We start from the raw sequence: 13653 nt of genomic DNA, 5'->3' as shown, positions 1-13653 counted from the left end.
ATAAAAAGAAATGATATTTTCAAATGAAGTTTTTATATACCAAATACAAACATTCAGTGTGTTTCTAGAATATGAATAATTAATTTAAATAGTGAATATAACCTTGTGCTTTTTAGAGTAAAAGAGAAGTTAGCATTTTAGCATTTGATTTTATTACCTGAGTGCTTTAGAATCATTTGACTTACAGAATAATTTTTAAAATAACACAGGATACATTGCAAAACTGGACCCCTCTTCTCTGGCATTAACATCTGTCAGAGTCAGACCAGGAAATTAACATTGGCACAATACCCTGAACTAAACCACAGACCTTGTTTGAACTTCACCTGCTTTCCACTAATGTCCTTGATTGTCCCAGGTTCCAGATCAGGATCCCACATTGTACTAATTGTCATGTCTCCTTAGCCTCCTTGAATCTATGACAGTCCCTCAGTCTGTCCTGTCTTTCATTCTCTTGACACTTCTGAAGAGTCAGTTGTCTTGTAGATTATCCTTCAATTTGTGTTGGCCTGATGTCTTCTCATGATTAAACTAAAATTACGCATTTTTGGCAAGAACACAGAAGCAATGCTGTTCTGAGAGCATTATGTCAGGGGTATCTGATGTTGCTGTGTCTCATCATCAGTCATGTTGGATCACTTGGTTAAGATGCCATCTACCAGATTTCTCCACTGAAAGTTACAATTTTCCCCTTTATAGTTAATTGCTATCTTAGTGGAGACATTTTGAGACTATGCAACTATCCTGTTTCTCCTTAAACGTTTGTGCAGTGATTTTGGCACCCTCTAATGGATCTTGCCTGCAACATTATTCCTGCCTGCTGGTCAGCCTTTGATTTTTAAAAGATCACTTGTCATTCCTGTTATGGCCAGAAGGTAGCAGTAGCCTAAACTGAATTTGTTGACAGAGTTTTGATTCAAAGTGGAGGAATGGCCTTTCTATAACTGGAGCATATAGATTCACATTTAATTAGGTTTGCCCCAAAGTTACAAAATGAAGACATTTCTTAGAATATTTTTAAGATAATTTTCTCCCACAATTTGTAATTTCTCCATAAATAGACTTAGAGTAAAGGGCCAAACATTGTTTTACAGGTAGAAAACAATTTTAAAAGTTAAAAGAGGCTATTATTATTATTATTATTATTTTATTTCAGGCTCTGTAAAGGCACCTGCCAAAACAGAAGATCTTATTCAGAGTGTTTTAACAGGTAAATACCACCATTTTCCCCTATGGAATTAGGCAGCTGAATATTACACAGGGTAAGTATTTAAAGAAGAGGAGATTTCATCTTTGAAATATAACATCATTCATATTTCTCTTCTAAAACCATCTACAGATACATCTTACTTCAAGCCATGTTACACAATATAATCACAGAGAAGTAACCATACTTGGAAAATAGGACCCTACTGGTATTAAAAAATAACATAATTTCACAAGATATATTTTGGAATCAAGGAATAGTTTCATACTGGAAATGTGACACAGTGAACAGGAATGCAAACTTCCCAAAGTACCCACAATAAAGCACATTTTAGAAATGCAGAATATGAACTGTTTGTGACCATAGAATACACAGAGTTTAAGAATGATGATACAGTTTGGGAATATTTTATATTTGGTTAATTTCTTAAACTAGTGGGACTAAAATTGGTACAAGCTTTCTTTAATACAATTAGCAGTATGTAGCTGTGTATAGCATGTTGGCCCAACATACAACAGAAATGTACACAGAAAACATCACTATGGATAAGAACCAAAAACTGTAAACAACTTAAATATCCGTAAGCAGTAGAGTGGATAAATTGTGGTATAGTCACAGAATAAAATAGGATACAGAGATAGAAATAAACTACCATTACACACAACTACATGGATAAAATTCACAACATAATGTTGAAGAAAAGAGGACAGACACCAAAGAGCACATTCTTTATGATTCCAGCTACACAAAGTTCAAATACAGGCAAAAGTAATTTGTGTTCTTAGAAACATGGATTTGGATTATACTTAGGGGGTGGGAGGGAGGGCTGGAACCGAAAAGAGGGCCTCTGGGGTGCTGATAATATTCTGATTTTGATCTAAGTGGTGCTACAGAAACCTCTTCACTTTGTGAAAATTGAGAGGGATGTGTATTTATGATTTCACCAAAATAATACATAAAATATGCATCAAAAACGTATTTCAGGAATGTATGCAAAGAAAACATGTGTTTAGGGCCCACTAAGTGCGAAGCTTTGCGCGAACAGACCTTGATTCCCACGACAGTAGCTTGCTTTCCATTTCTACCCCAGCGATCCAATGTTCTGCAGAAATGGGACGGAGGCAACTTGCCTATCTGCAAAGGAGACCTGCATGGTAACGCAGGACGACGAGTCTGGTGCCTCTTCCAGAGACTCGCAGAATCCGCCTATAGAACTGTGGATAACTGCAGTTTGAACTGACCCCCTAGGATGACTAGAAGCGCTAGCCAGAAGCGTTTGTCATGGGATGCTTTAATGCTTTGAAAATTGTTCTTAACTGTGTCCTTCAGCGAACTAGATACAGAGACAGTAAGATTGTTTATTGATTATTTCCATCAACATTGCTTGGCATAGTTGGCAGGATATCAGAAAAATCCATCTGAGGTTACATGGAGTCTATACTGGACCAGCACCTTGGTACCAAGCACAGCCCCTTGAGCCCCCCTGGCTTCACAGAACCCTTCGGGTGCTTTGGGGAAGATGGCGGAAGAGTAAGACGCGGAGATCACCTTCCTCCCCACAGATACATCAGAAATACATCTACACGTGGGACAACTCCTACAGAACACCCACTGAACGCTGGCAGAAGACCTCAGACCTCCCAAAAGGCAAGAAACTCCCCACGTACCTGGGTAGGGCAAAAGAAAAAAGGATAAACAGAGACAAAAGAATAGGGACGGGACCTGCACCAGTGGGAGTGAGCTGTGGAGGAGGAAAGGTTTCCACATGCTAGAAGCCCCTTCGCAGGCAGAGACTGCGGGTGGCAGAGCGGGAAGCTTCAGAGCCACGGAGGAGAGTGCAGTAACAGGGGTGCGGAGGGCCAAGCAGAGAGATTTCCGCACAGAGGTTCAGTGCCGACCAGCACTCACCAGCCCGAGAGGCTTGTCTGCTCACCAGCTGTGGTGGGCAGGGGCTGAGAGCTGAGGCTCGGGCTTTGGTCGGATCCCAGGGAGAGGACTGGATTTGGGGGTGTGAACACAGCCTGAAGGGGTTAGTGCGCCATGGCTAGCCAGGAGGGAGTCCGGGAGAAGTGTGGAGCTGCTGAAGAGACACGAGACTTTTTCTTGCCTCTTTGTTTCCTGGTGTGCGAGGAGAGGGGATTAAGCCCCCACTTAAAGGAGCTCCAGAGACGGGCGCGAGCCGCGGCTATCTGTGTGGACCCCAAAGACGGGCATGGGATGCTAAGGCCGCTGCTGCCGCCACCAAGAAGCCTGTGTGCAAGCACAGGTCACTCTCCACACCTCCCCTCCCAGAGCCTGTGCAGCCCGCCACTGCCAGGGTCCCATGATCCATGGACAACTTCCCCGGGAGAACGCACGGCACACCTCAGGCTGGTGCATCGTCATGCCGGCCTCTACCGCCGCAGGCTCGCCCTGCACTGCGTGCCCATCCCTCGCCCCCGGCCTGAGTGACCAGAGCCCCTGAATCAGCTGCTCCTTTAGCCCTGTCCTGTCTGAGCGAAGAGCAGATGGCCTCCAGCGACCTATATGCAGAGGCGGGTCCAAATCCAAAGCTGAACCCCCGGGAGCTGTGCGAACAAAGAAGACAAAGGGAAATTTCTCCCAGCAGCCTCAGAAGCAGTAGATTAAATCTCCACAATCAACTTGATGCACACTGTATTGGTGGAAAACCTGAATAGACAACAAATCATCCCAAATTGAGGAGGTGGACTTTGAGAGCAAAATATATTACTTTTTCCACTTTTCCTCTTTTTGTGAGTGTGTATATGTATGCTTCTGTGTGAGATTTTGTCTGTATAGCTTTGCTTTTACCATTTGTCCTAGAGTCCTGTCCATCCGTTTTTTTTTCTTACTTAAAATTTTTTTTTGTTAATAATTATTTTTTTATTTTAATAATTTTATTTTATCCTCTTTCTTTCTTTCTACTTTTCCTCCCTTTTATTCTGAGTCGTGTGGATGAAAGGCTCTTGGTGCTGCAGCCAGGAGTCAGTGCTGTGCCTCTGGGGTGGGAGAGCCAATTCAGGACATTGGTCCACAAGAGACCGCCCAGCTCCACGTAATATCAAATGGCGAAAATCTCCCAGAGATCTCCATCTCAACACCAACACCCAGCTTCACTCAGCGACCAGCAAGTGACAGTGCTGGACACCCTATGCCAAACAACTAGCAAGACAGGAACACAACCACACCCATAAGCAGAGAGGCCGCCTAAAATCATAATAAGGCCACAGACACCCCAAAACACACCACCAGATGTGGGCCTGCCCACCAGAAAGACAAGATCCAGCCTCATCCACCAGAAAACAGGCACTAGTCCCCTCCACAAGGAAGCCTACATGACCCACTGAACCAACTTTAGCCACTGGGGACAGACACCAAAAACAACAGGAACTATGAACCTTCAGCATGCAACAAAGGAGACCCCAAACACAGTAAGATAAGCAAAATGAGAAGACAGAAAAACACACAGCAGATGAAGGAGCAAGACAAAAACCCACTTGACCTAACAAATGAAGAGGAAATAGGCAGTCTACCTGTAAAAGAATTCAGAATAATGATAGTAAAGATGATCCAAAATCTTGGAAATAGAATAGAGAAAATGCCAGAAACATTTAACAAGGACTTAGAAGAACTAAAGAAGAAACAAGCAATGATGAACAACACAATAAATGAAATTAAAAATACTCTAGATGGGATCAATAGCAGAATAACTGAGGCAGAAGAACGGATAAGTGACCTGGAAGATAAAATAGTGGAAATAACTACTGCAGAGCAGAATAAAGAAAAATGAATAAAAAGAACCGAGGACACTCTCAGAGACCTCTGGGACAACATTAAACTCACCAACATTCGAATTATAGGGGTCCCAGAAGAAGAAGAGAAAAAGAAAGGGACTGAGAAAATATTTGAAGAGATTAGAGTGGAAAACTTCCCTAATATGGGAAAAGAAATAGTTAATCAAGTCCAGGAAGCATAGAGAGTCCCATACAGGATAAATGCAAGGAGAAACACGCCAAGACACATATTAATCAAACTGTCAAAAATTAAATACAAAGAAAATATATTAAAAGCAGCAAGAGAAAAACAACAAATAACACACAAAGGAATCCCCATAAGGTTAACAGCTGATCTTTCAGCAGAAACTGCAAGCCAGAAGAGCATGGCAGGACATATTTAAAGTGATGAAGCAGAAAAACCTACAACCAAGATTACTCTACCCAGCAAGGATCTCATTCAGATTTGATGGAGAAATTAAAACCTTTACAGACAAGCAAAAGCTGAGAGAGTTAGAAACACCAAACCAGCTTTACAACAAATGCTAAAAGAACTTCTCTAGGCAGGAAACACAAGACAAGGAAAAGACCTACAATAACAAACAATTAAGAAAATGGTAATAGGAACATACATATCAATAATTACCTTAAATGAAAATGGATTAAATGCTCCAACGAAAAAGACATAGACTGGCTGAATGGATACAAAAAACAAGACCTGTACATATGCTGTCTACAAGAGACCCACTTCAGACCCAGGGAGACATACAAACTGAAAGTGAGGGGATGGAAAAAGATATTCAATGAAAATGGAAATCAAAAGAAAGCTGGAGTAGCAATTCTCATATTAGACAAAATAGACTTTAAAATAAAGACTATTACAAAAGACAAAGAAGGACACTACATAATGATCAAGGCATCAATCCAAGAGAAGATATAACACTTGTAAATAATTATGCACCCAACATAGGGGCACCTCAATACATAAGGCAAATGCTAACAGCCATGAAAGGGGAAATCAACAATAACACAATCATAGCAGGAGACTTTAACACCCCACTTTCACCAAAGGACAGATCAACCAAAATGAAAATAAATAAGGAAACACAAGCTTTAAATGATACATTAAACAAGATGGACTTAATTGATATTTATAGAACATTCCATCCAAAAACAACAGAATACACATTTTTCTCAAGTGCTCACAGAACATTCTCCAGGATAGATCATATCTTGGGTCACAAATCAAGCCTTGGTAAATTTAAGAAAATTGAAATTGTATCAAGTATCTTTTCCAACCACAACCCTATGAGACCAAATATCAATTACAGGAAAAGATCTGTAAAAAATACAAACACATGGAGGTTAAACAATACACTACTTAATAACGAAGTGATCACTGAAGAAATCAAAGAGGAAATCAAACAATACCTAGAAACAAATGACAATGAAGACACAACGACTCAAAACCTATGGGATGCAGAAAAAGCAGTTCTATGAGGGAAGGTTATAGCAATACAATCCTACCTTAAGAAACAGGAAACATCTCGAATAAACAACCTAACCTTGCACCTAAAGCAATTAGAGAAAGAAGAACGAAAAAAAACCCAAAGTTAGCAGAAGGAAAGAAATCATAAAGATCAGATCAGAAATAAATCAAAAAGAAATAAAGGAAATTATAGCAAAGACCAATGAAACTAAAAGCTGGTTCTTTGAGAAGATAAACAAAATTGATAAACCATTAGCCAGACTTATCAAGAAAAAGAGGGAGAATACTCAAATCAATAGAATTATAAATGGAAAAGGAGAACTAACACCTGACACTGCAGAAATACAAAAGATCATGAGAGATTACTACAAGCAACTCTATGCCAATAAAATGGAAAACCTGGAAGAAATGGACAAATTCTTAGAAATGCACAACCTGCCAAGACTGAATCAGGAAGAAATAGAAAATATAAACAGATCAATCACAGGTAATGAAATTGAAACTGTGATTCAAAATCTTCCAACAAGCAAAAGCCCAGGACCAGATGGCTTCACAGGCGAATTCTATCAAACATTTAGAGAAGAGCTAACACCTATCCTTCTCAAGCTCTTCCAAAATATAGCAGAGGGAGGAACACTCCCAAACTCATTCTACAAGGCCACCATCACCCTCATACCAAAACCAGACAAAGATGTCACAAAGAAAGAAAACTACAGGCCAATATCACTGATGAACATAGATGCACAAATCCTCAGCAAAATACTAGTAGAATCCAACAGCACATTAAAAGGATCATACAGCATGATCAAGTGGGGTTTATTCCAGGAATGTAAGGATTCTTCAATATACACAAATCAATCAATGTGATATTACCATATTAACAAACTGAAGGAGAGAAACCATATGATCATCTCAATAGATGCAGAGAAAGCTTTTGACAAAATCCAACACCCATTTATGATAAAAACCCTGCAGAAAGTAGGCATAGAAGGAACTTTCCTCAACATAATAAAGGCCATATATGAGAAACCCACAGCCAACATCGTCCCCAATGGTGAAAAACTGAAACCATTTCCACTAAGATCAGGAACAAGACAGAGTTGCCCACTCTCATCACTGTTATTCAACATACTTTTGGAAGTTTTCTCCACAGCAGTCAGAGACAGAAAAGAAATAAAAGGAATCCAAATTGGAAAAGAAGAAGTAAAGCTGTCATTGTTTGCAGATGACATGATACCCTACATAGAGAATCCCAAAGATGCTACCAGAAAACTACTAGAGTTAATCAATGAATTTGGTAAAGTAGCAGGATACAAAATTAATGCACAGAAATCTCTGGCATTCTTACACACTAATGATGAAAAATCTGAAAGTGAAATTAAGAAAACACTCCCATTTACCCTTGCAACACAAAGAATAAAATATCTAGGAATAAACCTACCTAAGGGGACAAAAGACCTATATGCAGAAAAGTGTAAGACACTGATGAAAGAAATTAAAGATGATACAAATAGATGGAGAGATATATCATGTTCTTGGATTGGAAAAATTGACATTGTGAAAATGTCTGTACTACCCAAAGCAATCTACAGATTCAATCCAATCCCTATGAAACTACCACTGGCATTTTTCACAGAATTAGAACAAAAAATTTCACAATTTGTATGGAAACACAAAAGACCCCGGATAGCCAAAGCAATCTTGAGAATGAAAAATGGAGCTGGAGGAATCAGGCTCCCTGATTTCAGACTATACTACAAAGCAATAGCAATCAAGACAGTATGGTACTGGCAGAAAAACAGAAATATAGATCAATGGAACAGGATAGAAAGTCCAGAGATAAATCCATGCACATATGGTCACCTTATCTTTGATAAAGGAGGCAAGAATATACAGTGGAGAAAAGACAGCCTCTTCAATAAGTGGTGCTGGGAAAACTGGACAGGTACATGTAAAAGTATGAGATTAGAACACTTCCTAACACCATACACAAAAATAAGCTCAAAATGGATTAAAGACCTAAATGTAAGGCCAGAAACTATCAAACTCTTAGAGGAAAACATAGGCAGAACACTCTATGACATAAATCACAGCAAGATCCTTTATGACCCACCTCCTAGAGAAATGGAAATAAAAACAAAAATAAACAAATGGGACCTAATGAAACTTAAAAGCTTTTGCACAACTAAGGAAACCATAAACAAGACCAAAAGACCACCCTCAGAATGGGAGAAAATATTTGCAAATGAAGCAACTGACAAAGGATTATTCTACAAAATTTACAAGCAGCTCATGCAGCTCAATATCAAAAAACAAACAACCCAATGCAAAAATGGGCAGAAGACCTAAATAGACATTTCTCCAAAGAAAATATACAGATTGCCAACAAACACATGAAAGAATGCTCAACATCATTAATCATTGCAAACCAAAACTGCAATGAGATCTCATCTCACACTGGTCAGAATGGCCATCATCAAAAAATCTAGAAACAATAAATGCTGGAGATGGTGTGGAGAAAAGGGAACACTCTTGCATTTCTGGTGGGAATGTAAATTGATACAGCCAATATGGAGAACAGTATGGAGGTTCCTTTAACAACTACAAATAGAACTACCATATCACCCAGCAATCTCACTACTGGGCATATACCCTGAGAAAACCATAATTCCAAAAGAGTCATGTACCAAAATGTTCATTGCAGCTCTATTTACAATAGCCAGGACATGGAAGCAACCTAAGTGTCTATCGACAGATCAATGGATAAAGAAGATGTGGCACATATATACAATGGAATATTACTCGGCCATAGAAGGAAATGAAATTGAGTTATTTGTAGTGAGGTGGATGGACCTAGAATCTGTCATACAGAGTGAAGTAAGTCAGAAAGAGAAAAAAAAAAATACCATATGCTAACACATATATATGCAATGTAAGAAAAAAAAAGTCATGAAGAACCTAGAGGTAAGACGGGAATGGAGACACAGACCTACTAGAGAATAGACTTGAGGATGTGGTGGGGGGGAGGGTAAGCTGTGACAAAGTGAGAGAGTGGCATGGAAATACATACACTACCAAACGTAGAATAGATAGCTAGTGGGAAGCAGCTGCATAGCACAGGGAGATCAGCTCAGTGCTTAGTGACCACCTAGGGGGATGGGATAGGGAGGGTGAGAGGGAGGGAGATGCAAGAGGGAAGAGATATGGGAACATGTATATATGTATAACTGATTCACTTTGTTATAAAGCAGAAACTAACACACCATTGTAAAGCAATTATACTCCAATAAAGAAGTTAAAAAAAAAGAAAGAAAATGTGTATAAAGATTTAATTCCATGGGAAACAATACAATGTTCACACATAAAACAAGAGACAGAAGTGTAAATAAGAGCATGATTCCAATATTATTTAAAAATACACAAATGCATAGATGAAAGGTGGGTGTCTATATCAATATATTAGCAGTGATTATCTCTGGGTGGTTTATGAGTGGTATTTGTTTCCTTATATAAATGGACATTACCTTTATGCTTAAGGACATATTCAAACAATAGTGTTTCATCCACAGACTTTTTAAAAAAATAATACTTTCCATGGAATTATTTTTAGTCATTGGTTGGAACATCTTGAACCCTGTTGCTAAACTTGCCACAGCTGATGTACTGCACACCATTTTTAAAGAAGTGAGGTTGAATCTGTCACCAAAACTGCAGCAATTCCTTAGGATTATAAATTTTAATATAATCAGTCATTATGCAACCTTAATGAGTCCATCTGGGCCTGAGGGAAACCATTAAATAAATGTACCTGATTCTCTCCCTGACCTCTTTCTCAAAAGGAATCGAATGTCAGAAGAACAGATATATTATTAAAAAGGGAAACACATTTCAATTGCTTAAAGACTTTATCATTTAAGAACATAAATTGTTATTCTGATTTCAATGTTTATCCACTAGATATATCATTTGCTATTCAGGTCTGTAGTTATTCATGGCATATATTATTTCTGAATCTCTTGACAGTTCTAAATATTTATGTTAACTTATTTTTGTTCCCAGAAGCAGAAAGTTCACATCAAAGGCTGAAAACATGTGAACTATGACTTAATCTAGGTCTAAATAAATGATAATTCATTGAATTTAAGGCACCATCCTTTTTAAGGTACCTCACTACTCACAGATGGCCAAGAAAGAAAAGCACCAACAAATTGTGACACCCCATTGACTACACGATGCATCTTAGTTTTAAAAATGTTAACATATTTTTAAAATGCATATTCTTACAATTGATTAAACAAGTCAGTAAAACACAGACTGTTTTCAAATCAAGCTCTGTCACATTAAATGTTTTCTTGGCATTAAATAAAACACTGTGTAGGGCTTCCCTGGTGGCGCAGTGGTTGAGAATCCGCCTGCCGATGCAGGGGACACGGGTTCGTGCCCTGGTCGAGGAAGATCCCACACACTGCGGAGCGGCTGGGCCCATGAGTCATGGCCGCTGAGCCTGCGTGTCTGGAGCCTGTGCTCCGCGACGGGAGAGGCCACAACAGTGAGAGGCCCAGGTACCGCAAAAAAACAAACAAACAAAAAACACTATGTAGTGATATAAACTACCACCAACCCTTATGGTGCCTTTGGGCAAATCACAGCAAGGACCTTCCCTCACCTGACTGATCTATACTGGAGCAACGTTGTGATAAATATACAAACCTACAATATCTATACTGTGAATAGTGCCCCTTAGAAATGGTGCTGTAGAACCTGTACAATCATTTGTTAAGCCTCTAACAGGCACACTGCTAGAAACTATGTTAAAAACTTTGCATTAATTCTTTTATTTCATCATCACCATAACAACCCTAAAAAGTAGAAATTGTGTGATCTTTAAAGTGGATCCTGTTAGTTCCCACCAAATTCCCCTTTACCATCTGTGGCACCCAGCTCCCAGCTGTAGTAAACTTTGGCTACTAACAGATCATAGCTTCCTCTGCGTTTGAAAATTGCCCTCATGGAAGGCACACTGATCATGAAGAGGGATTTCTTATCTGATAAATATCTTGCTACTCTGTTGATCATGGAGCATATCTCATTATATCCATTTGAGCTATTTATTACACAGCTATGTCTCTGACAATGCCCTGATACATTTGATGCTCTAGGCATCAAAAATTTATATAAAAGCAGGAGCAGTGCCATTTGCAAACCACAGGGATAGCTGAAGATTGTGTGGGAGATCTTTTACAAAAAAAGAAAGAAAGAAAATTGCCCTCAGCCAAAAGGAAGCCCTCTCTCCAGGAGCTTATGCCTCCCCACAACTGACATTTCCAAATAGACAAAAAGCTGGCTTTCTTGCCTCAAGGTGAGACTAACTCTGTAGTACAGTTCACGCTCAAGAGCTCCCCGAGGGATCAGGCAGAAGCCGGACTCCAGCCGAGACCACATCCTTATTTAGCTACTTCTGTATCTGCTGCCCTCACTCCCCTCCTACTGAGAGCCCCCCTTGGTAAATCACATGTACCTGAATCACTCTCTTGGACTCTGTTTCTAGGGAACCCAAACTTTTTAAAAAATTATGAGTAAAGAAATTGGGTCCTTGAGAAATTTGGTAACATAGTCACAAAGTTAGCAAGCCACAAAGCCAGCCTGGAACATACGTTTGACTTCCAAGCTCTACTCTCAAGGTCCAGTGGGCTGGGGTCAGAAAAATACTGCTCAACAACAACTGCTCTGTCCTCTCAGCCCTTCCAGGCCTCTCAGCTCTCATACCCATTTGTTGCAGAAGTAGAAGCGCAGACAATTGAAGAGCTAAAGCAACAGAAGTCGTTTGTGAAACTTCAAAAGAAGCACTACAAAGAAATGAAAGACCTGGTTAAGAGACACCACAAGAAAACCACTGACCTCATCAAAGAGCACACTACAAAATATAATGAAATCCAGAATGACTACTTGCGAAGGAGGGCAGCTTTGGAAAAGACAGCCAAAAAGGATAGTAAGAAAAAGTAAGTTGAAGGGGTATTTTGGGTTTGTTTTATAGTATAAAGGAGGAGAGTCATTTACATGGATTTTCAGTGGTTTTTTTTTGGAATGGACAAACTACAATTAATTTAAATGATTTTTTATTGATGAATGTAAGTGTTGTTTTTGATTATTTGCTATTATAAGAAATGTATTAATAAATATGTATGTATAAACCTTTTCATATATTCCTATTTTCTTAAAATTTTAGAAGTGGGATCCCTAGATCAATTTAAAGATTTTTCCGTTTCAGTTTGTAACTACCAGCAAGATATGAAAGTGCAAACTGATGGAGAAAAAAGTGATGCCGTTAGTATCTTAATTTTCATTTCCTTATTAAGTTGAATTTTTTGGAACATTTATTGTCAATTTATATTTATTCCTTTGCAAGTTGTCAGTCTTTGCTTGACAGTTGTTTTTTTTTTTTTTAATTGAAGTTTAGTTGATGGATTTTCAGTGTTTTGCACCACGTTTTGGATCTATACCACTGTAAGAAGGAAAGCCACCCAACTCCCTCTACTCTCAGTTTTGTGTCCTCTCAGCTCACTTTTGCTTGTAGACTGAATTTCTTTATTTGACCAAATTCTGAGACTAGATATGCAGGAAGTCCTACCCTTGAGTTCTAGCCTGTAGGCCCAAGACCAACTGGCTGACTTGCCATATTGCAGCTGCCAACCTGGGGGCTCTGACATTTTGCTGTGGACTAGAACCAAGCTGAAGAGGCAGTTTGTCTTACTGAAAAGAGAACCTCTACTGCCCTTTGCTGCCCTATCTGAAACCCACAAAGCCCTGTACAGATAATCCTTGTTTGGGGCCTAAGAGTCCCCACAGCCCCATGTACTCAGACCGTGCTGGGGAGAAGCGTTTCTCACACATTCATTCAACCAATATTTATTGAGCGCTTTCTGTGTGCCCTGGGGACACAGCAGTGAACACAACCTACTCAGTTATCACCCCAAAGTGCCTAACGTAGTAACGTGGGGAAACTATGTGAGCATAGAAGCTAAGAGTCAGGCAGGCTGTTCCATCCTTCCCTTCACTTCCTTATTCAACAATCCAATCAGGTTAGAGAGAAAGGTAAGAGGCATTTTTCAGATGCATCTTGTGACATATGATTTAACATGTGCTTAATTTAAAAGCACAATCAAAACCCAGTACTTGGATTTCTA

The 13653-nt window shown here is 39.3% G+C and overlaps 1 protein-coding gene across 3 annotated transcripts in view; it reads left to right on the top strand.

Annotated features, from left to right (window-relative positions):
• The window catches only part of PLCB1 (phospholipase C beta 1), a 694965-nt gene that overhangs the window by 589822 nt on the left and 91490 nt on the right, over positions 1-13653 (top strand). For all 3 annotated transcript variants that reach the window (XM_059039231.2, XM_059039234.2, XM_059039236.2), the window contains exons 25-26: positions 1157-1210; positions 12249-12468. In XM_059039231.2, coding sequence (XP_058895214.1) covers positions 1157-1210; positions 12249-12468 — 274 coding nt within the window. The remainder of the gene's footprint in view (positions 1-1156; positions 1211-12248; positions 12469-13653) is intronic.

This window comes from Kogia breviceps, chromosome 14 (genome assembly GCF_026419965.1).
Source record: "Kogia breviceps isolate mKogBre1 chromosome 14, mKogBre1 haplotype 1, whole genome shotgun sequence".
In the NCBI taxonomy this organism is placed as follows: domain Eukaryota; kingdom Metazoa; phylum Chordata; class Mammalia; order Artiodactyla; family Physeteridae; genus Kogia; species Kogia breviceps.
Note: the sequence above shows the minus strand (reverse complement) of the source record. Positions and strands in the feature narration are given on the sequence as shown.